The sequence below is a fragment of the Rhinolophus sinicus genome, chromosome 2, assembly GCF_057876585.1.
Source record: "Rhinolophus sinicus isolate RSI-liver-muscle chromosome 2, RSI-T2T, whole genome shotgun sequence".
Classification (NCBI taxonomy): Eukaryota; Metazoa; Chordata; class Mammalia; order Chiroptera; family Rhinolophidae; genus Rhinolophus; species Rhinolophus sinicus.
The window spans coordinates 52,035,426-52,061,924 of NC_142502.1; the positions used below are offsets into that span (position 1 = coordinate 52,035,426).

The 26,499-nt window shown below is 34.3% G+C and overlaps 1 protein-coding gene and 1 pseudogene across 4 annotated transcripts in view; both read right to left on the reverse strand.

Moving 5' to 3' along the window:
- The window catches only part of GRIK2 (glutamate ionotropic receptor kainate type subunit 2), a 590,245-nt gene that overhangs the window by 311,018 nt on the left and 252,728 nt on the right, over positions 1-26,499 (reverse strand). For all 4 annotated transcript variants that reach the window (XM_074333337.2, XM_074333338.2, XM_074333339.2 and 1 more), the window contains exons 5-7: positions 14,780-14,961; positions 11,228-11,281; positions 7,807-7,980 (exon numbers count right to left, since the gene is read on the reverse strand). In XM_074333337.2, the coding sequence (XP_074189438.1) occupies positions 7,807-7,980; positions 11,228-11,281; positions 14,780-14,961 (410 nt within the window). The remainder of the gene's footprint in view (positions 1-7,806; positions 7,981-11,227; positions 11,282-14,779; positions 14,962-26,499) is intronic.
- On the reverse strand, positions 13,204-14,004 carry LOC109451021 (high mobility group protein B1 pseudogene; annotated as a pseudogene).

Sequence of the window (26,499 nt, forward strand, 5' to 3'; positions counted from 1 at the left end):
TATAACTATTCTGAATCACTGGTATGTAAAATTATATCCCAGCTTTGTCTTCTGTTGTTTCCCAATCCATTCCTTTCATCCAGGACATTGAACATGTGTCAAACTTGCCATTAGTCCCATTCTTACCTGAGCACCTTCTCCAGAAAAAGAATCCACTACTTATTTTTTCAACCACCTGCATTCCCTTTATAATGTGACCTGTACTTGTTTTCCTAGGTTTGATGACTTGTTACCTGTACAGCATGATTGGAATTTTGGTTTTTCAAGGTACATTCATTGCTTACTTTTACCAATTCTATCTTGATGCCCAATACAAGGGGAATCCTAAATCTCAAATCCTAGACTGCAATGATGGACTTTGCCCTCTTGTCAGAACACTGACCAATCACCTTCTCTTGGTGTCTTTGTCATTGGCTGTCCCTTGAGGGTGTCCTCCTTCCTCAATAACACAAATTTCTGTCTAGGTAGACTTCACACCATCTGTGATTGGTTTCATTCATATGTAACTATATCGCTGTTAAATATAAAATAAGAATCTAAAAGGAGTTGAGGAAAACTGTGAGCAGAAATGCATTTATCCTTTACAAGATTGTATTGCCCAATCTTAGATCAATGCTTTGAAGATAAATTTTGCTCTTCAAGGTAGAAGGGACAAAAAAGTCACTTCATTCAACCTTACCTTTTCCAAGTGAAAAGTTTAAAAATTGACCTAAAAAATAATATGACTATAAAGTAAATGCTTCACTGCAACTGCCATTTTTCATCTAAAAACCCATTATTTAAAATAGAAATTCCATCTTTTTATTAGCTTTACATAAATGCTGATTATTTAATCTGCCAATGAGTAAAAGCAATTAGATGGAATGTTCTACGCTAATAAAATAATAGAGGTTGTTAGGTCATATCAATTATTTATATTCAGATTTAACTTGCAGCTTAGTACATCATAGAAGAGTAATAGGTATATAAGGTGAAGAAACATAGTGCCATTCTGTTATTCATGCCACATACTCCATGTCCTTGTACTGCTCATTAAATCAATCATATACAAATGTAATGAATGCAGTATTTATGACTTTATTACATACTCTGAAATATCTTATACAAATATTTCTTCCATATTTGATAATATAAATCCCAAAATATTTTTTCAGTGGTAAAGACAAGAATAAACCTAACAATTATGTTAGTGAATTTTGTTAAATGTTACACATTTTTTAGCCAGATACTGAAAAATCCTGTAAAGCCCCTGGTAAATATATGTCTGTCTCTTGCTATCACAAAATAGCATGGAAAACAAGGAATTTTACTAAGAATTAGAAGGAAGAATTAAGAAACTAAATTAATCAAATAAGTACTAAATTAGGAAGAAATTATTAATCAAAGTTTGAATATGATGTTTTTACTGACAAAGACCTGAGTTGTGATCAGTAAGACAGTCAGCATCTTCTAATTTTGTCAACTCCCTGAATTCTGTGAGGAAATTGTGGTATTGTCTTCATCACCCAATCCTGAGTGCCTGATATCAAATCCTGAGTGTTGTGTACAACATACACATAATTAAAATCAATCAAAGGAAGGGTAATTAATTCATTATTTTGCTACTTTTTATACTTTTGGCATTTTAGTGGAGATAAAATCAACTTTTTCAAAATGTCTTTATCAATTAAAAAATGGCGAGTTAGTTTGCTGCACTGCTTGGCAAAGTCTTATATTTATTCTCATTTCAACGGAATCAAAATAACTACAGCTAATTAAGATAAGCAGACAGTAGCCAAGGCAGGCCTGCAGTTCTAGCAATAAATGAAAGCCTGCCTGGCCATATTTTATTTCTCTATGGTTCTATTGTCATTTCCTAAAGGTAAATCTTTGTATAGTAACAGAGCAATCAGTTATGCCCCCTTAACACAGGAGCTAAATCCCTGCTGTAAATTATGAATACAAGATGTTGATATCTTAATTTAAGTTGAAAAAATTATAAAATTTCTGGGCCATGGTCTGTTGTTGTGGGGGCGGAGCCCCAGAAAGAAGTTTCCAGGCTCTCGGCCTCACATAGAAAGGTGTTGGCTCAGGTAGTAAATGGCCAACTGTGATTGCATGGCCATCAGCTGTGGCTAGTTGGCCGTCAGCTGTAACCAGTGAGCCATTGGCCACTAATATAACTGCTGTGGCTGTGCTAGCGGAGAGAGGGAGAGAAAGAGAGAAGAAGGATGGGGCTAGCAAGAAGATGGCGGCTGGGCTGGCAAGCGTGGATGGCGGTTTGCGGACAGTGTGTATCCAGCCTCCAGTGAGAGTATAGTGCCGCCAGAGAGAATAAAGTGGTATGACTCCCCTACCTATGGCTCCGTGGGTGTTCCTTTTTGGCCTCACCATATCCTGCGTTCTTGTATGGGGAGCGGGAGCAGAGACCCCGCCGGCCTCCCTGCATGACAGTTGTTAAAAAGAAATAATTCATAGGAGGACATTGGTACTTAAACACATAATGATTCATCTCTCATAAATAGTCTCCCTTTTTTGTAAAAGAGAATGGGAACTACTTTTCTAACTCACTAACGTTTCACTATTTAATCAAAAGTGTTTCTACGCTTTTGCTATTTAAAGTATTTTTCTAACAAATAATTGAGATAGCCTAATTGCATTTTTCTAAATGATTAGGTATCTTGATAATAAAGTTCAAGTAGGTAAATAAAAAAATGCTCTCCAGAATATATCTGGGGAAATGAGAAGTCCTTGTGATTAGAATACAGATGTAATATGATTAAAATAAATGAACACACACCTTTATTTAAATAGGCATTCCTTTTTTTATTACGAGAACCTACTTTGCATCAGGCACCAAATTAGGTACAGGTGCTTTAAGGATGATAAAACCTAGTTACTGCCTTGAAACAGCTGACAGTCTATTGGGAAAGGGATGTGAAAAAAACCCACAAAAGTACCAGAGTTACATTTCAACATGAAGTTAAATATAAAATGCATTAATGAAGAAGCACACAGACAAAATGTCTGGAGGACTCATGGCTAATTCACAGTCAAGATAACAGATGACCTGAAAATTAGAGCATGAGTAGGACTATGTCATGCATTCTAATGGGGTAGGTGGTTCAGACAATGGGGACACCCTGTGCTAAAATGAGGAGGCGTATCAGCACTGCTGACATATCAAAGGGGAAATGGGTGGCATGGTGGAGTAGGTGGAGGCACACATGAGGGTGGATAAATGGCAGGAGCCAGATCATGGAGGATCTTGCAATCTTGGCAAACGAGCTTTAATTTAATCTAGTAAATGACAGAGTCATGAGCAATGTTCTGGTAAAATGAGTGAGGAGACTACTATGACAGTCAGGACAGAGCACTGGATCCTTTATATAGGCATAGTTCTGGGGGTTAAAAGAAGGTAGTTAAGAAAGATATTGATACAGTAGATTTGATAGTGTTTGGTGGTTGTTGAATGTGAAGAGAGGAAAAAAATGAAATGGAGAGAGCAGTTGGTAGCCAGAGTTTAAATTTCAAAAACAGTAATCTCCCTATAATAATCCAAACAATATAGTCAACCAACACAGTCATTATTGATTTGTATTGCAAATTTACATTATCAAGGGATATGTGTGGTATTCTATATCAAAATAAGAAAAAATGGCATTTTTAAATTACTAGATTATAAGTGCATTAGCATTAATATGCATAGCCATAATTGGAGCACAGGGAAGGATTTCTAGGATTATAGCTAGACTGTTTAAAATGTACCTTGAAGTGTTTGTATTTGATTTTGTTCTCTTAAATTGAGATTGCTGCAAACCGAATACATCAATATTAAATATAATTATCGTCAAGCTCTGATAGATTCCAAAAAGTGAATTCCTACCCTATAGTAACTGTTCTTGGGGAAGGCAGATGTCCAGAAGACGGGGAGAAATGTCATTTGATCGTCTAGTAAAGGACGTCTAGTAAAGGATCGTCCAGTAAAGTATTTTCATATCCCAGGAGAATGGAAATATGTGAATATTTAATGGAGAACAGACAATAGAGACAGACCTTTATAATAAGATGTCTGGGGAGAAGCTTAGAGCACTATGTGGATGGTAGTGTGTGGGTATGGGGGAAAGTGTGGAAAAAGTGATATGAAAAACAAAAACAAAAACAAAACAAAAAAACAACCACCTTATATGTGAAAGAAGAGGGTTGGACTTCCTTTCTTCCTTCCTCCTTGACTAGATTAGACTTGGATGTACTGTGTGAGTTGGTATCTTGGTGGGGTTTATACCAGATGAAGATTAAAATTTTACTGAGATACTAATATTAATATCTTTATTATCATGATCCCAGACCACAGAAGGATAAATTATAACTTCAGGAGAAATGGTCTTTTATTCAGTAGTGATGAAGCTGATAAACACATAACCAAGTGGCAATGAAGATGCTAACGCAACGTGATGAAGCTGATAAACATATAACCGAGGAGCAATGAAGGTGCTAACTCAACCAGAAAAATTCTTATGATTCCAATTCATTATTTCCTTTAATAGCTCAAACATGAAGAAATATGTGAAAGTATAAGCACTATGATCTCATATAGTGACAAGTGACTATGATACCAATAATAAAAGTTCTTGCAAACACTAGGAACTCACTGATAGTACCATTTCTTTATGTGACCACAGGGAAAGAAAAGAACAAGAGATCCATAAACACTGAGATCTCTTGAATTAACTGAAGGGAATGTTGCCTAGACCACAATGCCAAGCTATAATTCTTTTCTAACTAGAATACTCTTAATTTCCGGATGCCATTCATGGTGGAAATAGACTATCAATTTATTTTCCTAAATATTTAATGACTAGGAAAATGCTTACAATATAATCTTAAATTGAAAAGAAAAAGAATGCTCATGCAAGGTTGAAGTATGCCAACATTTTTATACAGATTTCATATTGGTTTTATTTTTATATTAATGATTCACTATTTTAAAATTACTGTTATATAATGAAAATATTTTTCATATCATTATCTTTCATATCTTTATATAATGTGATATAATGAAAATATTTTAAAAGATGATGTCTATTTTCCAAAAGGGAAATTGTAAAAAATAATCGGAATCCATTTTGGAAGAAACTTTTATTTTAATGGAAAACTTCATGTCTTCTTCCAAAATATTTTGTGTTCTATGCTCTTTATGAACATAATAAAATAAATAGCTGGTACACATTTTTAGATAAGAAATATTATTGAAAACCACTCATATAAATAAATTTATCATCAGCCTACTCATTTAAAAAATGTCATCATGTAAGTTTTCTGGTTAAATCTTTACACTTGTAGTCACTCAAATAGACATATATAAGTGAAGGGGCAATTATCTCTTATATGTGAAAACAATTTTTTTTCTTATTTAAGATGTCACTTGAAAAGCATTTAATGACTCTACCAAAGAGAAGGGTGTTGACACTGAAAATTCTTCTAAAGATTTCAAAATCCATGGTCTATGAATAATGCCCAGAGTTTTCAATAAATAGGCTAATTTTCTCATCAGTGTGTTTTTATTCTATCACTTATCCACTCATACTAAATCACTTGCCATTTCAGAAGAAGTGCAAAATGCGTAGAAAGGACTCTTGAATAGAAAAAATCCAAACCTCTGTTTCTCTAAACACACTGTCCTTTTGTTCTGTCGTCTGACGTTTTCTTCAAGAGCTCTTAACTCCCTCCCTGGGTAAGAAATTAGTACACCTTCCTTTGTATTTATCTACCTTTCAACAGTCTCCGTAGGTTACCAGAAGTTAGAGAGTACTTTGTTTCAGGGGATGACATATAGACACATTCAGGGAGTCATACAGAAATACAAAGAGTACCCAAGTAAAGGTGGATATTTTTTGTGATTCTGATATATCAAAGGGAACACCAATCTTTGGATATGTAAGTGAAAATCTTAGAATATAAAAGTGTTAAGACTGTCATGATGCCTATTGATTTACTTTTACTAAAACCATTCAATAATGATTTTGAATAACAAATGATAAAATATCCATCCTCAAATTAAAGAATGGTAAACAGAGATAGAAAACATACATGGAAATATATACATATATACATAATTAAAATAACAACTTAAAAGATAGTACACATTTTAATGCTTAAAAATAACATTTTTTAAATCTCAAAAGTTCAATTCACTACTTTCAAACTGGAAATAAAATACAATACGTGTAATTTTTTTCTAGGTTGTATACTATTTTCAACGTGGATGTACTTTAGATGAAAATATCTTTGTTTTTAAGTTATTTAGATATTTTCCTCCCAAAAAATTTCTCAAATATATCTTAGGTTAAGTCCAAAATACTAGACCTAGTCAACCCTTTCTTTTTATGCAAAACAGTAAAATTCTCCTCATATTATTTCTTTAAAACATTAATGTGGATATAAGATTTTCAAATTCTAGTAGGTTATTTTTCTCACACACAAAAATAAATAAGTAAATAAATAAACCAAAACAAAACAAAAAAAATGTCTTTTTGTCCATCAGGAGGTTGATTGCTTGAGACTAACCATGATTTTCTCATAGTCCCTATGAAGACACTCAATTTATATTACTAAATCTTCTTTTAAGGGAAAAAAAAATCTTTAATTTCCCTTTATTTTGCTAAACCTGAAAAACAGACCTTGAAGCCCCACTGAAGCAATTAATGGAAAAATTACAATGATAATAGAAAAGCATTTTCACACATCAGGATAGCGGATGTTTATCTTACAAAGTTTCCATTTAGACTGACGCTTATTAAAAGCAGGTGGTAATGATCTAGAAAATGTAAATATTGCCAAAATGCTAAGCTGTTTCCTAAATTGTAGCATTTGGTCTACAGAAAGTAGATTTAATGAGAATGCATCAGGGATTTATAATTTATTTAAATAGTATAGTATATCCCTACCCAGCTCTATCAGGTAGCCAGTAGCTACATTTGGGTATTGAACACTTGAAATGTGACTAGTCTGAATTAATATATGCAGTGTCAAATAACACCAACTTTCAAAGACTTCGTAGGAAAAAAAATGCAAATATCTCAGTTATAAATCTTATATGGATTGATTACCTGTTTAAATAATATTGTACTTTATATAATGGGTTAAATAAACTAAATTAATAACATTCTCTTTTTTTTCACCTGTTTTTTGTGCATGTTTTTTAACATAGCTATCAGAAAACTTTAAATTATACATGTGCCTTATATTAGAATTTCATTGGCAGCACTGGTATAAACAACTAGAGTTACATAAGAATATACCCTTCTTTTACAGTGTCTGTGTTAATCCAGGTTTCTAGGTTTAAACTAGAACTTGAAAATGACAGGTGTGATTATTGGTTAGTCTTGAGTTTTAAAGAGTGAGTAAGCTCAAGGGAGATTTCTGTTTGAGGTAGGTCATCCATATGACATCAGATATCAAAAATCAACATGTTGAAGAGTAATCATATATTGGAAGTTAAAATCAGAAGGATAATGATCAGGTAATGTCTTATGTTCAGCCTCTAATTTAATTTATCCTGTATATGGAACTGCTTAATTTTAGAGAAATCCCTACATTGCAGTATTTTTAATGATAGTTGTAATGCCTTTTGAGAATCTTGGATGAAAGTATCAATTTGCAATAAAAAAAAATTACAAAATTGTTAAAATAATCACTTGTAATAATAGTCTGATACGATGCTTTTAAATTCAAACAATTAAACCAAACTTTAGATCCAGAGGATGTAATAATTAATGAAATATTACTTAGAAACACAGAAACTTATCTTTAAGTGGGTATTCATACCGTCATAAATCCATCCAGCAAACCTGAATCGGGTTTTGGGGGTGCCTGCAACCGTTCCATTGACCACTTTTCAATTATGGAGGAGACTTGTGTATTTTCAGTATTTAATATTCTGAACCCTGTCATGTTAACGCCACTGTATCGATAGGGCTCTACATCAAGAGCGAAGAGGTCCTGAAAGACAAATTTTTTGTGTGTTATTATCAACAAAGTACATATTATGCATAATTGAAATAGTCACTTAGTCTTGCTTCCCTTAGGATAGTTAACACCTTTGTATCTCAAGTGATGTTAAACATCACAAGTCACCAAGATTCAAATATACTATCCTCAAGCTTTGTCAATGAAAATATATATACTTTACATAAACATGTATGTATATATCATATTCTAATTCCACCAAAAGAACAATAGGCTTTTGTATAATCTACTTTTAAGATTTGCATAAGCTTTCTTCTCCATGTTAAGGATAGCTTGCCCTTCAATATTATACATTAATCTTTTACTTTTAACTGACCAGAGGTATTTTTTTTCATGCCCTGTGTCCGTACTGCCATTTTTATATTTTATTTATTTATTTATTTATTTATTTATTTATTTATTTATTTATGTATTCATGTATTTATTTGAGAAACAGATAACAAAATACAGCTTCTAATTAAAGAAAATTTTATCAAAGCTGAGGGAAGAAAAGCTATTAAAAGCTAGCTTTCTGGTTGCAAAACCCTGCAGTCCCGTTGTCTTATACCCTATTCAGCAACTTCATCATGAGGAACTTTCTAGATTTCAGTTGCCCTTTCCAGTCTGTATACAGTGCAGGCTCTGGGTTTGCCCTTTGGTTTTCCCAGGAGACAGGAGACCAAAGTTGTCAGGGTATTTGGGTATGACTATGAGAACATGCAGTACATGGGGCTTTTGCCCTCTTTTGAACTAGTCTTAGAGACAATATGAAAACCTGGGCAAGATTAATGTCATTAGTCCTCTGCACAGCTTGCCTTGGATTCATACAGCTACACAGGCTAGATAACAGGAATACAATTCTGTGGAGAGCAGCTGACATTGGCCTGAGCTATGCTCTGTGCTGTGAAAAATATAAGGGATCTTTAGGTTTTTATTTTTTAATGTTTGCAATCTAGCCAAGGAGAATATATATATATATATATATATATATATATATATATATATATATATATATATATATATATATATTTATTTATTTATTTTTTTTTTTTTTCAAGGGGTAAATAAAAAATGTGTTACAATATATTCTAAGGAGTAAAAGAATAGAAGTCAGCAAGAAGTCAGAAGCAAGAAGGTTGACTTTCAATTTTTATAGTCAGAAACAACTTCATAAAGCAGATGAAATCTGAACTGCCATCAAATAATGGCCAGAATTTTGATAGGCAAAAGGAAGAGAGAAGCCATTCTAAGTGTCAGTAGAGACAAAACTAGAAAACATAAAGCCTATTCAGGAGACTGAAGTAGATCAGTTTGGCTACAAAAGAATTACTGAAGGAGAAGAGTAGCAAAAGAACAAATGACTAGCCAAGTTAAATTAGAAACCAAACTTAAAAGGCTTTTAATAGTGAATAAGTTCTATACATGCTAAACTAGTTTTTTTTTAAATTTTGTCCTTATTAAGAGATACTGATTTCTCTAAAATTTTATGATTATGATGGAACTGACTAGCAGCAGCATTAAAATATGAACTGCTGATGAATGAAAGCGTCCACTCCCTCTCTATCAGCCTATCACTAAGTTTCTCACAGGCTACAAAAAGTCTCCTATTGGGAAGAGATACAGAGATAGTGCGGCAGAGTTAATATTTGCCAGGAAAATACAACTTACTGTTGGAAGAATGTCTATTGGAAGAGAGTTTTAATACAGAAAGCTATTGTGATCAACTAAATTTTAGTAATGTGACCTGATGGCTTCGCCCTCCTAAAAAGTAAGGAGATCAATTGGAAGACTTTTGAGTTAACAGAAAGAGAGAGAGCATTGGTTAGACTGGTTATTGTGGGGGTAGAGAAGATGCATGCTAGGAACACTGAAGGAAAAATCAGTTGGTGATATAGTAGTCAGAGACAATAGAAGTTTTGAAGGGAGTCAGAAGAAGAGTCAATTTAGAGCAAAATACATTAAGGTTTAAATAATTTGACAGTTTCTTAATGCCACAACAATTATAATTGTTCTGCAATGTAGCAACATGCAACAACTCAGGAATATTACAGTTGGACATTTAGATCCTTATTTGTACAAAGGTAATAATTGAAATCCTAAATACATACCATTTCTGAAGAAAATAATCAAAGAGAAAAAAAGAAAAAAGGACAGAGTCCCAAACTTGGATATATTCTCATATTCTGGGAATGAGCAAGAAGAATTTAGTGACAGAGGCACAGATGCTTCACAGAGGAAGGTGTTTAAAAGAAACAATAGGCTCCAAATGGAGTCACTTATGCAAAGCCCACATCACCAAACCAAGGCTTAATACCTAACCTAACTGCAGTTTCATCCTTTCCCAGGAATGCAATCTTAACTGTAATTTCCTGGTCAACACCAGTGAGATAATCCACCTAAATATATCCCCCTGTGCCCCAATGGGAGTTGACTTTGCCTGAAATAATCCTTTTAATTTTTTAATTTATGACTTCCATTTTCCATCCATTCTCTGCCTTTAAATACCTTCCATTTTGTACAGCTCTTAGGAGTTCCTCTCTACTTGTTAGAGAGGATGTTGACCAATTGAAAAATTGTTCAGTAAAGCCCATTAGTCTTCAAATTTACTCAGTTGAATTTCATTTTTAAATAAAAATCAGGATATGGATTGATAAAGAAATAGAGCTAAGAGTAACTAGGTTTGGTGAAAGAGTTAAGTCAGATTTTCATGCACATTAAGAAAAAACTGTGTGGTGGGTGTGTAAAGACAAAAGATAAACGTAACATTCAATTTGATAATTGTAAATTACATGATATTGACTTTTCAAAAATCCTACTAAACATAGGCAAAACAGGATAGTAAATTTAATATACTAAAAGAGTAGCTTTAATCAACCTGATTTTTGTAAAGTAAATAGAGCCACCAACATAAGAATTTGTGCTTTTCTAAAACATTGATTTCTCAGCAAACTGATTTTAAAGTCCATTATGTTCTGAAAGTCCGCTAAAGCGATATAAAAATAATGCAATGTTTTGAATTTATATCTGAAATGATATTACTTCAAAATCATCAGCTTCCCACCAAGAATTATTAGTTCTCTGTGATGATAATTCCTCCTGGGTTTTAACAAAATAATGTATAGTATAACTACAAAAGTGCCAGTCATTATATTACTCTTTTCACTCAAAAACCCATTTTCCATCTTGAAAGTCATAATAACAAAATTTAGTGCATTATCTTTATATTTTATAAATTACTTACCAGAGTGGTAAAGATATAATGATAGTATTCTGTCATCATTCCCATAGCTAGTGCCTAAGAAGTAAAAAAATAAGTCAATATTAAAATATTGATATTGAAGGTATACATTATATAAAATACATTATGTCAATAGGCAAGTGAGAACAAAATACTAGGGTATAATAAAGAATCAACCTATAATATTCAGGATACATTAAAATTGGGTCAAACTAAATCTTTTCTCCAGTTAAAGAAGATTAATGGTTACTGAAGGAATTTTAGAACCAATTTTCTTGATAGAAAAGCTATTAGTTGAATGTTTGCAACTGTAAAGCTCATGGCTTTCCATATTAAAGGAGACATTCCATTTGACACAAACCTGAAATTAGCACTTCTTAGTTTGTTGTATTTGTAATGTGTCCACCACAAATACCCTAATGAGGAATACCACTTTATTTTGTGGAAAGGTATTACTCAATTAGGGAAAAACTGCTATAAAGTACAATGTCAACAAGAATTTTTTTTAGCATTTTTGAGATGTTTGCTTAGTATTAAAGAAGCAAATGTAAATCGCCAGTGTTATTTGAAAAGTACAAATAAATGTTTTTTTGTTTTATTTTTATTAATAGACCAATTGCAAATCACTGTTTTAATTCACACTTCTACAGTCCTTGTCAATTTTAGAATATCAATCTTAAAACAAAGACTTTTAGACTAGAACTTCTAGCCATAAAAAGTGTCAATTTCCCCCTCTGAAAATAGAGAATGCTTTTGATATAGCTGTTTATCAATGAACAATAGTTAGTGATAACTGAAAACTGATGCATTGAACGAAGAGTTCTTAGGAGAAAATAAGCATTCTCAGGTGCATCTAATACTCTTACACAAATCACTAACTACAAAAATTCATTCTAAGTGTAAGTGGAATCTTTGCTATTAAGGCATGTGTGCCAATTAGTTGCTTCAATTTGCCTCACAGAAAATCTAGCCAGCCCCAAGCTCCACCTACTTTAAAAGCTTTCGGGCAGGAAAACATTAAATTAATTGTTGCTCAGTATTTAGTAAAAGCTCAGTTAGTTTATATAAAGAAATTAAACAAACAAATAAACAAATAAGGCTAACCTGATAAATCCATCCCCTTTTCTGGATACATCTCATATTTGCTCTTGGATTAAGCTAGACTGGCTAAAAGCCCAACTATGTCTGCTCTCCAACTCCTATACCAGTACATTGAAGTTCCGTCATTAGCCACTGTTACGGAATCTCAGAAAAATGTCATCAATCAAAAAACAGAGTACTATTAAGTATACTTCTAAATATAAAAGGAGGAAATGACTAGCTTTCTTCTTGAATTAGCTTCTAGAATAACTGAAATCCTAATGTGGGACAAATGATCTCTGGGACAAATGATCTCTGAGACAAATGATCTCTGTTAACTCTCCGATCTCTGAAACAAGACCATATATATATGGTCTACCAGTGTTATAGAATCTAACAGGGTACATTCTGTGCAATAATGTTACTCAGACTTCTTTTCTTTTTTATTTTAATAAAAAAATGTATTTACTTAGAAGCATTCAGAATGTCAACAGCTGCATTTTTTTTTTTTTTTTTTTTTTTTTTGCAATTACAGAGTGGTATTCAGTTAACAGAAGAACAATTATTTTGTGTAAGCTGCATCAGCGATAACCAAGAATGAAAAAACTGCCATCCTCACATATAACTAATTTGTGCTGTGCACCAACAAGGACCGGCTTTAAATTTCCATGCCAATTTACAATCCCCATACTGTACCAGTGGCTACTGAAAATACCACCAGGACAGAGCTATCTAAAGACACATTTGGTGGTGTGTTAACTATACAAAAAAAGACACTACAGTTTAAAAACAAATCTTACACAGCCTTACATTTCAATTTTTTTCTTTAAAAGGGGTGAGTTGTGTACAGGGGGCTTAAATGCTTTATAGAGAAGAAAAAAAATAGCGCTAGAACCAACTTATTCATCATCATCTTCTTCATCTTCATCTTCCTCCCCATCCTCATCCTCTTCATCTTCCTCTCCTCCTCCTCTTCCTTCTTTTTCTTGCTCTTTTCAGCCTTGACAACTCCCTTTTTGGCCACATCAGGCTTTCCTTTAGCTCGGTATGCAGCAATATCCTTTTCACATTTTTCCTTCACCTTAGCAGCCTTCTTCTCATAAGGCTGCGTGTCATCTGCAGCAATGTGATCACTCCTCATCTCTCCCGGCTTCTTTGCAACATCACCAATGTGTAGGCTGGGATGTTCTCCTTTGATTTGTGGGTGATACTCAGAACAAAACAAGAAAAAGGCCGAAGGAGGCCTCTTGGGTGCATTGGGAACCTTTAACTTCTTTTTTGTTTCCCGTTTAGAAGGAATATAGTTTTCATTTCTCTTTCATAACGGGCCTTGTCAGCCTTTGCCATGTTTTCAAAGTTTCCTTTTTCTTTAGCAGACATGGTCTCCCACCTCTCTGAGCACTTAGAAAACTCTGAGAAGTTGACTGAAGCATATGGATGCTTCTTCGTGTGCTCCTCCCAGCAGGGTTGCACAAAGAATGCATATGATGACATTTTGCCTCTCGGCTTCTTAGGATCTCCTTTGCCCATGTTTAATTATTTTTCCTCAGTGAGCACAGAGTCGCCCAGTGCCCATCTGACTCGCACTTGCCCCAGCGCTGTCTCTATGGAGCTCAATGTACTGTAATGGCTGTGAGAGCGGGAGCGAGATGCCTTCTGTGACTTCTTAACTTCCATATTCTCATTTTACCTTTGCTCCAATTTTTCACCTACTCATCTTGTTAAATTTATGTAACTTTTCTGTTGTACATATTTTAAAGACTATGATGATTCTGTTTTCCTATCTGTATCCTGACCTAGCTTTATTTTGGAATGAATATTTCTTAATATTTCTAGGTCATGATACACACAGGAAAACAAGTATAAAACAATGACTATTTCAAATAGAATCCAGAATAGAAATCCTATTAAAGGTGATGGATCTGCTCACCTTTCTGATAGCAAAATAAGTCAGTTATTATATAGATAAGACAACTGATCAGTTATATTGTGTTGGAAGCCTAGAGAAAGCCTACCAATGGTGCTAATTAAATAAGGGCAAATGTGTAAGGCATCTCATAGTAGATGACAGCTAAATAATAAACATTTTTTCTCTTCTCCCTACTGGTCGATTTTAATGGTTGACCTGCTCAGTTGTTCACTCTTAGTTTCTTCCTTCATTTCAGTACAAAACTGAAATAGTTATCTCATAAATCAATATTCACATTAGCAAACAGTATTGTAGCCACTAGAAAATAACCTCAGAACTACCGACAATCTGTTTGAAAATCATCGATATTTACATTACTTTTCTTTTATGGTAATTAATTAAAATAATTGTCAGAATTTGTATCAGAAGACTACATCAAGTTGAATTACCTGGCTTTATTTTTTTAACTGACTGTAAAAATAACACTTTGGTTTGAAAAACAAAATACCATACATTAAATGCAAATTTAATAAAGAAATTAAGAATTTAAGTAATTTAAAGATTACCTGTTTCAAAATGCCTGCTGCCATTTCATGGCTACAGTCAAAAATTACATGGAACTCCTTGCCTCTTTTCATTTCTTTTAGTAAGGGTTTTGCATCCTTTGTATCAGCAGGTAGTTGACGGATTTTAAGTCGAAGATTGTACCTTGATGGAGCTTTGATGAGCTCTTGCAAACGAATGAGACCTTTAATGAAAAAAAAATAAAATAAAAAAGAATATTAGACAAAAAAACAGAGTGTGTCATAGAACCACAAAAAATATTACAATGCCTGTTTTCCTTGACCATATGTATATGTGCATTATATGGAGTATCTATTGAAATTCTCATTTCAGAATTTTAGATCTTAGAGATTTTCATTAAAATAATAACTTCTCAAATTCCATAAGGTATTTTTTCAAATTATGAAAGACAAAAATGACTAATTTGTCCTTAATTAACAGTTTTATAGTGGGCATAATTTCTCTGTTTTTAAAAAACTGGTTACTTCTGACTTTGGTTGGTGAACACACAAAGTGATATATAGAAGATGTATTACAGAATTGTACACCTGAAATCTATGTAACTTTACTAACAATTGTCACCCCAATAAACTTTATTTAAAAAAATACAGGTTACTCCCTTTCTGTTTTATTTTACAAGTAATGGTATAATAATTTGGTGTATATGCAAGAGTGAAATGATTTTCGTTAATAAAATAGACTCTAAAGAATCTTGAACCACAATTAAATTACTTTAAGAAATAAAACTAACATTTTTGTATTGTATTCTAGGTGTAATTAACTTCAGAAATAAATATAACTACGTACATTGGTAATACAAACATTTTCCTATAGAAGTGGCTCCTGATTATATGTTTCAAAAACAAATCAAACTAATAGACACATTTTCAATAGGTCATAGAAACGTCAACGCATTTTAAAATAACAGACAAATCGTTGACTGCATTCTTTATACAAACTCCAAGTAATGAAACCCCTTTAAGAAGTGATAAAAAAGGGGTGCTGGTGAGCTCAGTTGGTCATAGCATGGTGTTAATAATACCAAGGTTGCTAGTTTGATCCCCACATGGGCCACTGTGAGCAGAGCCCTCCTTGAAAAAAAATGAAAACAAAAAAACAAAACAACAAAAAGAATCTGATACAAAAGTCCCAATATGGAAAAGACTGTGATAAGAAAACAAAGGATCATCCTATTCTATTCTAGCTTGAACCAAATTAAGCAATTTCCTTTTCTTCTCTTCTTACTCTTCCTTCTATCTACCTCTTTTTCATCTGTATATTTATATATCTTTACTTCTATCTTCCCTGAAAAACTAACTTCATAAATATTAGTATGAAAAATAATAAACAAAAATATCTGGGAATAACTCATCTGGAATTCAGATAGCTAGAACAGATAGATAGACACCGTGTTCCCCTGAAAATAAGACGTAGCTGGACCATCAGCTCTAATGCGTTTTTTGGAGTAAAACATAATATTATTTTATATTTTTGCTCCAAAAGATGCATTAGAGCTAATGGTCCAGCTATGTCTTATTTTTGGGGAAACACGGTAGATAGATACATATAGACATATGTTACTTCTGTACTCTGGAAACAGAAATAAAAATACACCCATTAAAACTAAAAACCTACTGGGTATTAAAATAACATTTAAGATCTAGAGAATAAAATACAATCATAGGAATGTTTCAATAAATAATAGAGTCTCTCATACATATTATGCTATTTACACTAATACATTGCAACATAGTTAACAGTAAAATTTACATGACTAATTTTAATTTTCAAATAACACATGCAATTTAAAAATATATAAATTCAAACATACCTAGTATATTTTGTTTTTAAAATATTGTCCCATAAAATTTGCTTCATTGTGAATTATTTTAGAATTTTGTCATTTAAAATACTACAAATAATGGTTGCATACATTACACAGTATAATATTACTAGCTCAATTTGTTTTACAAATTTAAATATTTAAGAACTATAGTAAAATAAATACTACATATGTAATTGATATTAAATGTGCCCATTAAATACTATAATTGACTCTAGGGAATTAATATAATAATTAATATAATAGGTACAGATTATATTATACATATAAAAACATCGAGCTGTACAAATGAGAAAATAAATATCTGAACATATAACACCTGCTTAATTGTAGTAAAGTTAACATTGGGCTTATAAAATCCTCCCAAACATACATAAAAAGTAACAGATGCACAGGACAATGCAGTCACCATGTCTATTAAGTGAGAGTCTTACCTAGTTCAGCAGTTCTCAAAGTATGGTCCACACACCCTTGCATCCTTTTAGGAGGATCCCTGAGATCCTACTATTTTCATAATAATAGTAAGAGATTATTTAGCTTTTTTACTTTCATTCTCTTATATGTGTGCAGTGGAGTGTTCTAAAGGTTATAAAACATGTGATGCCATAGAAAATTGAATGAGAAACAGATATGAAAATCCAGCTAACTCCCATTAAACCAAATATTAAAGAGACTTAGGAGAATGTAAAACAATGCCCCTCTTCTATTTTTTGTTTTGTTTGTTTTGGAAAATATAGGCATTTTTCATTAAAAATATGCTATTTTATGCTAATAGGTTTATTATTGCTATATTACATGAATTAATAAATATTTAAATGTTATGATTTTACAATGATATGGTAAATATAATAAATATGATAAATATAATACATTACAAATACTTCTGGATATCCTCAAAAATATTAAGAATGTAAAGTGGTACTAAAATCAATATGTCTAAGAATTGTTAAACTGAATTATCTGTAAATTTTTCCTAACTCTAAATTTCTATTATTCTAACAAAATTATTTACATAAAAACACACTGATCTAAAAATCAATGTTAGCTGAATAAAGAAAAGAAAGCTATTCTTGGCTTACTTACCACACAAGATTTTATGCAAGTAAAATGTAAATTTGTGGGATTTAGCCTATCATAGTGGAAATACCCTAGGTGCTAGATTTGAATGTCAGTTCAAAAATCTATGATCTATGTGAATTTGTGCAAGGTATTATATCTCTCTTAGCTTTGCTTTGCTTTTTTCCTTTCTATAATAGAATAAAAGCATCTATATTTCATATATAAAACACCAAAAAAAAAGAACTGGCATATATTACACTCTCAGTAAGTGTCAGTAGTCATTGTTGATATTTTGGCAAACATGGGAAGAATTCAGCGTGTTTTTATTTTTATTTTTTTTTCATTGTTTTTTATGTGCTGGTTACTAAATCTGTTCTTACAAGTTATTTGACACTAATTTAGACTGAAAACCTAACAACATCAAAATTTTAATTTTTAAGAGATAAACTCATTACCAAGAGTAAAGGAACTATATCATTACAGATTAGCCCCGTAGTTTTAAGTTGATAAAGCTCAACTGATTAATAAATATAAAATTTCTGAAGGATAAATATTCAGAAATACAGGCGGCCGGATGGCTTAGAGTGCAAGCTCTGAACAACAGGGTTGCTGGTTCGATTCCTACATGGGCCAGTGAACTGTGCCCTCCACAACTAGATTGAAGGACAACGACTTGGAGCTGATGGGCCCTGGAGAAGCACACTGTTCCCCAATATCCCCCAATAAAAAAAAAATCCACAAATAGTATTTGTGAAGTTGACCCTAAGTATAAATACTGCCAAATATTTTCAAGTCTCTTAAAAGCTCATGTGCATAGCGCATTGAGCCATCATGTACAATAAATGTTTACTTATTCTCTTCACACATGAACATCCCTGTTGGCATTAATATAACAGATTTCAGTTTGCCAGCTTCCCTGGGGAATAATATTGAAGAGCTAAAAGAATAACTTCTGCTAGTAGGAACTGCCATCTCCTACTTGAGAATTTAAGTGAAATGCTGTCTTCTTCTTTCAATCAACATTCATTTACTGCTTGTCTACTATATGTAAGATATTATTTCATCGATAATTATAATTATTGGAATAATAGCATGTAGTCAGTTTTCAACTGCATGAAATATAGTTCGACTGGTACTTTTTTTTGGTACAAAAGTTGTTTCTGCAATGCTTTTCACATTCAGTTTTTGGAATGAGAGTGGTTCAGCATTTCAATCAGTGAGAAGAAATCTAGAGAGCTGCTTGAATACTGACAGTAGAATCATGATTTTTACAATGTGGCTTTCCATCATCTCCTGCACCAGGTGCTTAGATTTCTCTATTGGCTTCTAAACCTTCATTGATGGACCTTATGATAATGTTTCTCTATTATCCATAGTTCCACACTAGATTCTTTGCCTTCCCCATTTTCTGTCATTTAGGTAAAATTACCTGTCTGCATTCTGGCATGCTGAATGCCTTAGAAAAATAAGAGAGGGTTTACAAAATGGAAGATGCATTGAAAACATCCAAAGAATAGATGCTTATCTACCTATATAATGAGTTATTTGATGGAATCCCTGTAATTTCATGTATGTGGATAAAGCTTTATTCATAGGAAAATGGGCTTAAACAGCAAGAATAGCTTTTAATTGCAATACTGGCTATGTATTTTCCTCTGTGGATCTTTATCACTCTTCCTACCTCCCCCAATATTCTTCTGCAACCAATCATGTTCTAAAAATGCCATTTTCAGAAATTACCCTAATCAAATTGATCACATATAAATAAATATGCATGCTTTATAAAATGAAACAGTTTTTTTCCCCCTTTTAGGAAAAAAAATAAACCTCTCAAAATAATTGGGAAGGTTTACAATGTGTATAGTCCTTTGGTCAAAATGGAGCAATAAAAACATCCATCTATTAGATGAAATAAAGGGATAAAATCTATTTTGAAAATGTAGTTAATACCAATAACTTCCAAACAACAATTTTTAGAAAATAGGTCACTTTAACAAATTTGTCACCTAGTTATTCAATGAGAAAGTAGAATTATAACAGCTTTCTAAATGGAATGCCCCCTTTGCCCTAATGTACTTGATGTAATGATAATAAAAAAGAAACAATCTTCAGAGATGAGTTCCTGGAAATCTTCTAACAAAGAAGAGCAGCACATTGAAAGTATCCTTTTATTTTGGTAGATGAGTAACATTCTATCCACTCTAATTCCTTCACTTAGAGTATATTTTTTAGCTTTCTTCTACTTTCAGTTATTTTACAGTAGCTGAAATTAAGGTTTATCTTAAGCTTACAAGGGACAGAGGTCTGAGCTGCTCTTTTCAGAAGTTGTCATCAATTTAGCTTTTAAAAAGAATCCAGAAGGAGCCATTTCTGTGCATACTCCAGCTGGCACTTTCTTCTAAAGAGATCAATCACACCACCTCTCTGCAGGCTCAGCCTCCCTCTAGCTGCAGCAAGGGAGTCCCAAGTTTCCTCCCATCCCCAGGTATTGATTTCGGCAGCCACACAAACCAGAGCTTTGCCACCTGGCTTACTCATCAGGCCTATTTATCATTTTAGTTAATGTGGTCTTCGTGCAGACCCAACTCTCCCCCAAAATTCATTGTATAATAAATGATACAAAAATGACTCATCTACATTCAATGTTTTGTCCTCCCCCTGCCGTTTTTTGTTGTTGTTGTTTTTTTTTTTCATTTAAGAAAGAATAATTCATTTAGAGGTCAAAGTATATTTCAAGAACTTATTGTTATTAGGATTTTTTTTGTGCAACAGAGTGTTTTAAAGAAAACTAAATAGAATATGTATATCAGTTATAGACTTTGTAATGTATGGTAATACTGTAAATATAGAGAAGGGAGCTAATCATCATGATTTCGCCAGGAGAGGCAGATTGGCACTGCAAAAAATTCAGCTCTTTGTCGGCCCTCCTTTCCTTGGGGGTGATATGAATTTCTTCATCAGTACAGGGAAAATACTGTGTTTCCCTGAAAATAAGACAAAGTCTTATATTAATTTTTGCTCCAAAGATGCATTAGGGTTTATGTTCAGGGGATGTCATCCTGAAAAATTATGCTAGGGCTTATTTTCCACTTAGGTCTTATTTTCGGAGAAACATGATAGAAAACAAAGAAAATTGAGGAGGAGAAGAAGGGAAGATAACAGGAAACTTCCAAAGTCTTTTCATTTTGTTACACGAGAGAAAACTAATTATGTAAAGTAAAATTGGAGGGCTGGTCTCCAGAAAAAATCCTCAAATTCTAACAGTAACCTTATAGAGAGGGATTGCCTTCTCTTTCTGAGATTTGCTATATGTTTAATGTACGCTAGAGCCTAATACATTCAAAATGCAAAATATGTAAAGAACACTTTAGCTTGATATATTGGAATCCAAATGGCAAACGAGTTTCAATCACATGCCAAGTTCAATTGATTGTCAGTGGCTACCTGGGACACTGCGTTAAGAATGTTTTTGAGACGAGCTCTGTGTTTAGGGGCATCTTTCAATAAGGGATTAGACCTGGGGTGGTGGTTAGGCATGGTGGCATCATATATTGATAACCCCTATATTAAAATCTCCTGCTTATTTTTTGTATCATAAAATCCTCTCCATGATATCGTTTTATTGACAGCAAAGCCTCTCTATGCTTCAAAATGGAAAATAAAACAGTACAGACCTTACATTCTATGCACCATATTCTCTATTGAAATCAGAACCCATATGGTTCAACCCTGAACCATGACACATACGTTCAAATATGTAGAATCCAAACAGGAATTCTGAAATACAATCACCCAAAAATATTTTCAAATTGTACAAATTTATAGTTTGAAGCAACTCATTACAACCCTATGTTTTCCCTCATCTCAGAAAGCCTCAAGTTCTGAAAACTCACTCTGACACATAATATACATACACACACCCATGTGCACACACACTCACGTACACTCACACATGCACACACACTACTCTCCTGCTTCTATTTCTCTGGGAAATATAATTTACCTCTTCACTGACTTCTCTCAGGAGAATCTGGCCATGATGTTTTTGTTCTCACAGCTCTACTGCCATTTGTAAAGTCCATACTGGAAAAGCTACAACACTTATCTAGCAAAGCAGAAGCCTCCCAGCAGAGTAACCTTTTTCAGGTAAGTCATGGAGAAAGGCTGAAAACTATAGGTCAATCGTCTATGCTGCATCATGACACCGAATTTCTGGACCATATAGTGGCATGGCAGTCTGCATTAGCACAGGTTGGGCTGAACCCCACCTTATTAACATTCTCCTGAAGGACTATAGATAAAGGTATTTAATTTTTTTCAACTTTATTTTTCTCATTTGTAAAAAATGTTATCATTTTTATAATAATAACTATCATTACCAGAGAGGAAAAATCAAATGAGCTAATGAACATGAATCACTCAGTGCTGTGCCTGGCATGTATTAAACCTTCTCAGTGGTTTCCGGTAACTATTTCTCCCTTGGAACCCAGGGATTGATGGTATGTGTGCACCTCAACAGACCCTCTTTGTTCCCCAAACCCTGCCTGCAAGCTTGTTGAGGGGTCTCTACCAAAATCTCTCCATTTCAAACCTGTAAGTACATTTGCTTCCTGCTTGGAATCTGAATAATACACCATCTATATGCTGACAACTCCCAAATGTATATTTATCTCTTACTAGAACAATTCCCTGAATTCTAGACTCCTAAATTCACTTCCTTATTCAACAATTGTGTTCTAATGAATTAACTTTACCCAAAGAGAGGTCTGGCCTTTGCTAATGTCTCCTGGGGCTAATGTGTAAGCCCTTGGAACGTTCTGCCTGATAAGAATGTCTTTGTTATCTGGGAGCCTTTGGTCACACAGAATAGCCTAACAATGTGATTTATAGGATGGGATTTGAGTTGTGAGATTATCAGCTCAATGTCTGGAGAGGCTAGAGACCACAGGTAGCCAAGTCAGTACTCAGCCATGTCTACATGACTGAGCCCCACTAAAAACTCTACACATCAAGGCTCAGGTGAGTTTTCTTAGTGGGTAATACTCCATGTATACTGTCACTCATTGCTGCCACAAGAGTTAGCACTGTCCCCAAATCCACTGCGAGAGGACAACTGGAACCTCTGAGTGTGGACCTCTCCTGGACCCTGCCCTAAGTGTCTTTTCTCTTGACTGATCATAATCTGTATCCTGTTGTAGTTATAAATCAGAGCATTGAGTATAGTAGCTTACAGTCATTGTGTGAGTTGTTCTAGCAAATTATAAATCTTGTGGGCAATCTTGGGGACCCTTGATATTGCCTTTGGTGTCAGAAGTGAGGGTGGTCTTGGGGACCACCAAACTTTCCAGCTGGTGTTAGAAGTGAGGGTGTTCTGAAAGAGTTCTGAATAATGCAACATCTCTATTTTGATGTATAGTAGATACTACACAGCATTCCACACTTGGCTCTTCATCTTCTTAGCCTCCAAAACTGCTTCTCCCTCAGTTGTCCCCACCCAGAATAATGGCAACTGTTATCATTCCAGTTATCCAGGCCTTTGATTCCTTTCTTCCTAGCACACCTCACATTCACTGTATTAGAAAATCGTATGGAATCTACCTTCAAAATATACATAGGCAACTACAAACTCTTACTACTTCTAACGCACTGCATTGAACTACTTGGATCTCTTGACTGGATTACTGTAAAGCCTCCTAGCGTACATCAGTAGCAGGTCCTAGCCTATGGGACTTACTTTGTAAGTCTGGTGAGTGCAGTATTCTGGACAATTTTATGATAGAAAGGTGGGAATGAGGACTGCAGAAACATGCAGAACAGCTTTGGTACAGGCATGGATACTATGAGAGCAGCTGGGTGGAACTACAGTCAGTGGCCATGGAATTATGGAGTCCGTAGGCTTGACTCAATACACAAAGAATTCCCAACAATGAGGTACATTAAACAGTGGCCTGTGATTTTCTAGGCCAAGTGGAGGGAGACAGTGTATTTCCAGACAACCAGTCCATCTCAAGAAAGTTGTTCTAAAAAACTGTACAGACAGCAGAATGCAGACCTGCTGGGCGAGGTCTCAGGGGTATAACCAGAGGTCTTGAGAATGAAGAAAGTAACAGGGAAGATGGGGAAGAAATGGACAGAGAACGCCAGAACTGCTACCATGGGCTTGAGGCTGGGGCCAGGACTACCTGCACCTCACCCCGTGGGGTCTAACTGGTCACAGCCTGGCTCAGAAACTGGATTCCACTGAGGTATTACATGGAGTGTATCTGTGTTCCCTGGAAAGCAAGGGCTGCCAGCCGACTGTTACTCCTAAAGTCAGTACCAAAATATGCTGTTCCTCTTTCTTCTCTCACTGCAATGAGAGAAAGCAATTATGCCATTATTAAAAAGTAAACAGTGCTTTCCACTATACCAGGGCTAAAATCCTTTGGCCTCTAAGGCCTCGGGGTCTAAGATCAATATGTGTTAAAGTCAGTTTTCTATTCAGAATGTTTCAGTCTGTGAGATGCCAATAGAATTAATGTTGCATTTTAATTATTTTGCTTTGCTTACTGCTATTGAAATTTGCTGCATCTGATTCATGAACAAATAGTCACATTAGTGATTGATTTCCAGACAAGGTAACTTAAGTATTGTGCTCACTGGGGCACCACAGTCATAATAAATGTCTTTGTCCTAGGCTGACCCAGCCCTAGCTCAATCCTATAATCTAATTTTTCTTCCTCCTATCCATACATCTTCAGAACGTGGGCATATGCCTGGTGTAATGAGATCGGGCAGGTTAAAAAGCTGGACAGTTGAATAAGAAGGCAGTTGTATTTGACAGGACTCTTTGGTAATATGTGCAGACCTAATTTGCACTACACTGAACTAAAATGGAACATACTGCCTCCCATAACTCAAAATAAACTCCAGGCATGGTTGGAGGGAGGAATTCTTTGTTGTTCAGTTCTCCTTCTGTGTTACCTTTGTTACCCCCTCCCATTTTCCCACTTGATGGCACAGAATACCAACAAAATCTCGCATTCATAAAGAGAGATTTTTCCTTGAATGTTCTGTCAAAATACTAAGAAGGACTCCGTCTGGCTCATATGGGGGTTATCTGATGGGAGTAATAGGGTTGGTGTTAGATGCATCAGTGGGTTATGAGGGGTAGAAAGTGTGCCTTGCTAGAACCATAGAGACTAAGAACATTCCCTCAAAGGGATTCCAAGCAAACACGCAAACAAACGCAGCCCAAATATGCATTATGGCAATGTTCTAGAAACTTTCCAAACAGAATGACTACACTTTAGTTTGTGACCAAAGTTTGGTAATATTTTGATTCAATAGCTGTTTACAATTAAAATAATTTTATTTGTTTTCATCAAACTGGGGCCCTTTTAAGAAGGATAGATAGATAGTCCAAGGAAGAGATGTAAGCATATAGTAATTAGACCAGGACAAGCATAACCCAGGACTGTCCTGGGCAAACCTGGGTTCTGTACAACCCTCCTCCTACTTCACAGCATTTTTCATCCTTCATCTTAGATATTTCATCACCTGCTGTCCTGGAAATGTTCCTCAACCCCAGTGGGACTAGCACACCTCGTTGTTTAATTCTGATGGCACATGGCAGGTTCCTTTGTCTCAAGACAAGCCTATCAGATGCATACCTGTCCTTCTGTCACTCCAACTGCCCTCTCAGCTTGTGATACCCAACGTCAGCTCTTCAGAAAGTGGCTGATTAGGTGCCTGCTGCTGCTAACCCCCACCTGTGTCCAGGTCAGTGCAGTTATGAAGTGGCAAATCATCCTTCACAGCTTTTTTCTTGGCTCGGTCCCAGGATGCTGCTGTTACCCTTTTGATCTTGCAATTTAATATATCAAATATAATTTAAAGTAGACATTGATGAAACAGCTTAAGAAGCATTATGTGGTGGGTGCATGACTAACAATAATTACCCAAACTGCTATGTGCTGGTAGAAATGCCAAATAGAATTTAACTCTTCAGGAGCTCAGGCTTTATTTTATTTTTGCCCCAGAAAAGAATACCATTAATCCCAATGCCTTCAGCAATTGTGCTCTTCGGACATTTTATCTTATAAAAGGATGAAAAATGGGGACTATATCAGGAATATATAACAGCACATACTATGTGCTTTGAATTTGCAATGCAAAAATGAAATCCAAAAATATAAATGGTAGTTGTTTGCCATCTGTGAGATTATAGGATAGTGGGGAGATAGACATGCAAATAATTTCTCTATAATGAATTATGTGCGATAATGTAAGTTTCTCTAAAGTTCAATGGAAGTGATGGGGATAGGATGTCTAAGGAAGGGTAACCATTTGGCAAGTAGAAAAAGATAGATGGGTGCTGGAGGAAGAAGAAACTACATGTATAAAATATGATGATATGAGTGTATGAAAGTTTATAGTCTTATGAGATATTTTGGTTGGTAGTGCTGGTAAATCAAATATAAGCTGTGACATGGTGAGACATGAGGTTGCACTAGTAGCAGGCAAGAACCAGTTATGAAGGGCAGCATATTAGATTGTAGTTTCTAAAAGAAGAAACTTTATAGTTGCAAATATTTAAAAAATAATCCAGGTTGGCTTAAGCACAAAGGGAGGGTAGATTAGAAAATTTTAGGTAGTTTCATAAAACCCAAGTGTGGGAATTCAGTCACTCCTTAGAAATAGAAACAAATTTATTAAGATATTCCTTCTTTCACTTCTGTTCTTTTTTGTGTGTCTGCTTCCTTTTTATCTAACAAGACCAACTTTCTCTGCCTCACAATTCACACAGGAGACATAGCCATTCTTCGAATTCACTTCTGA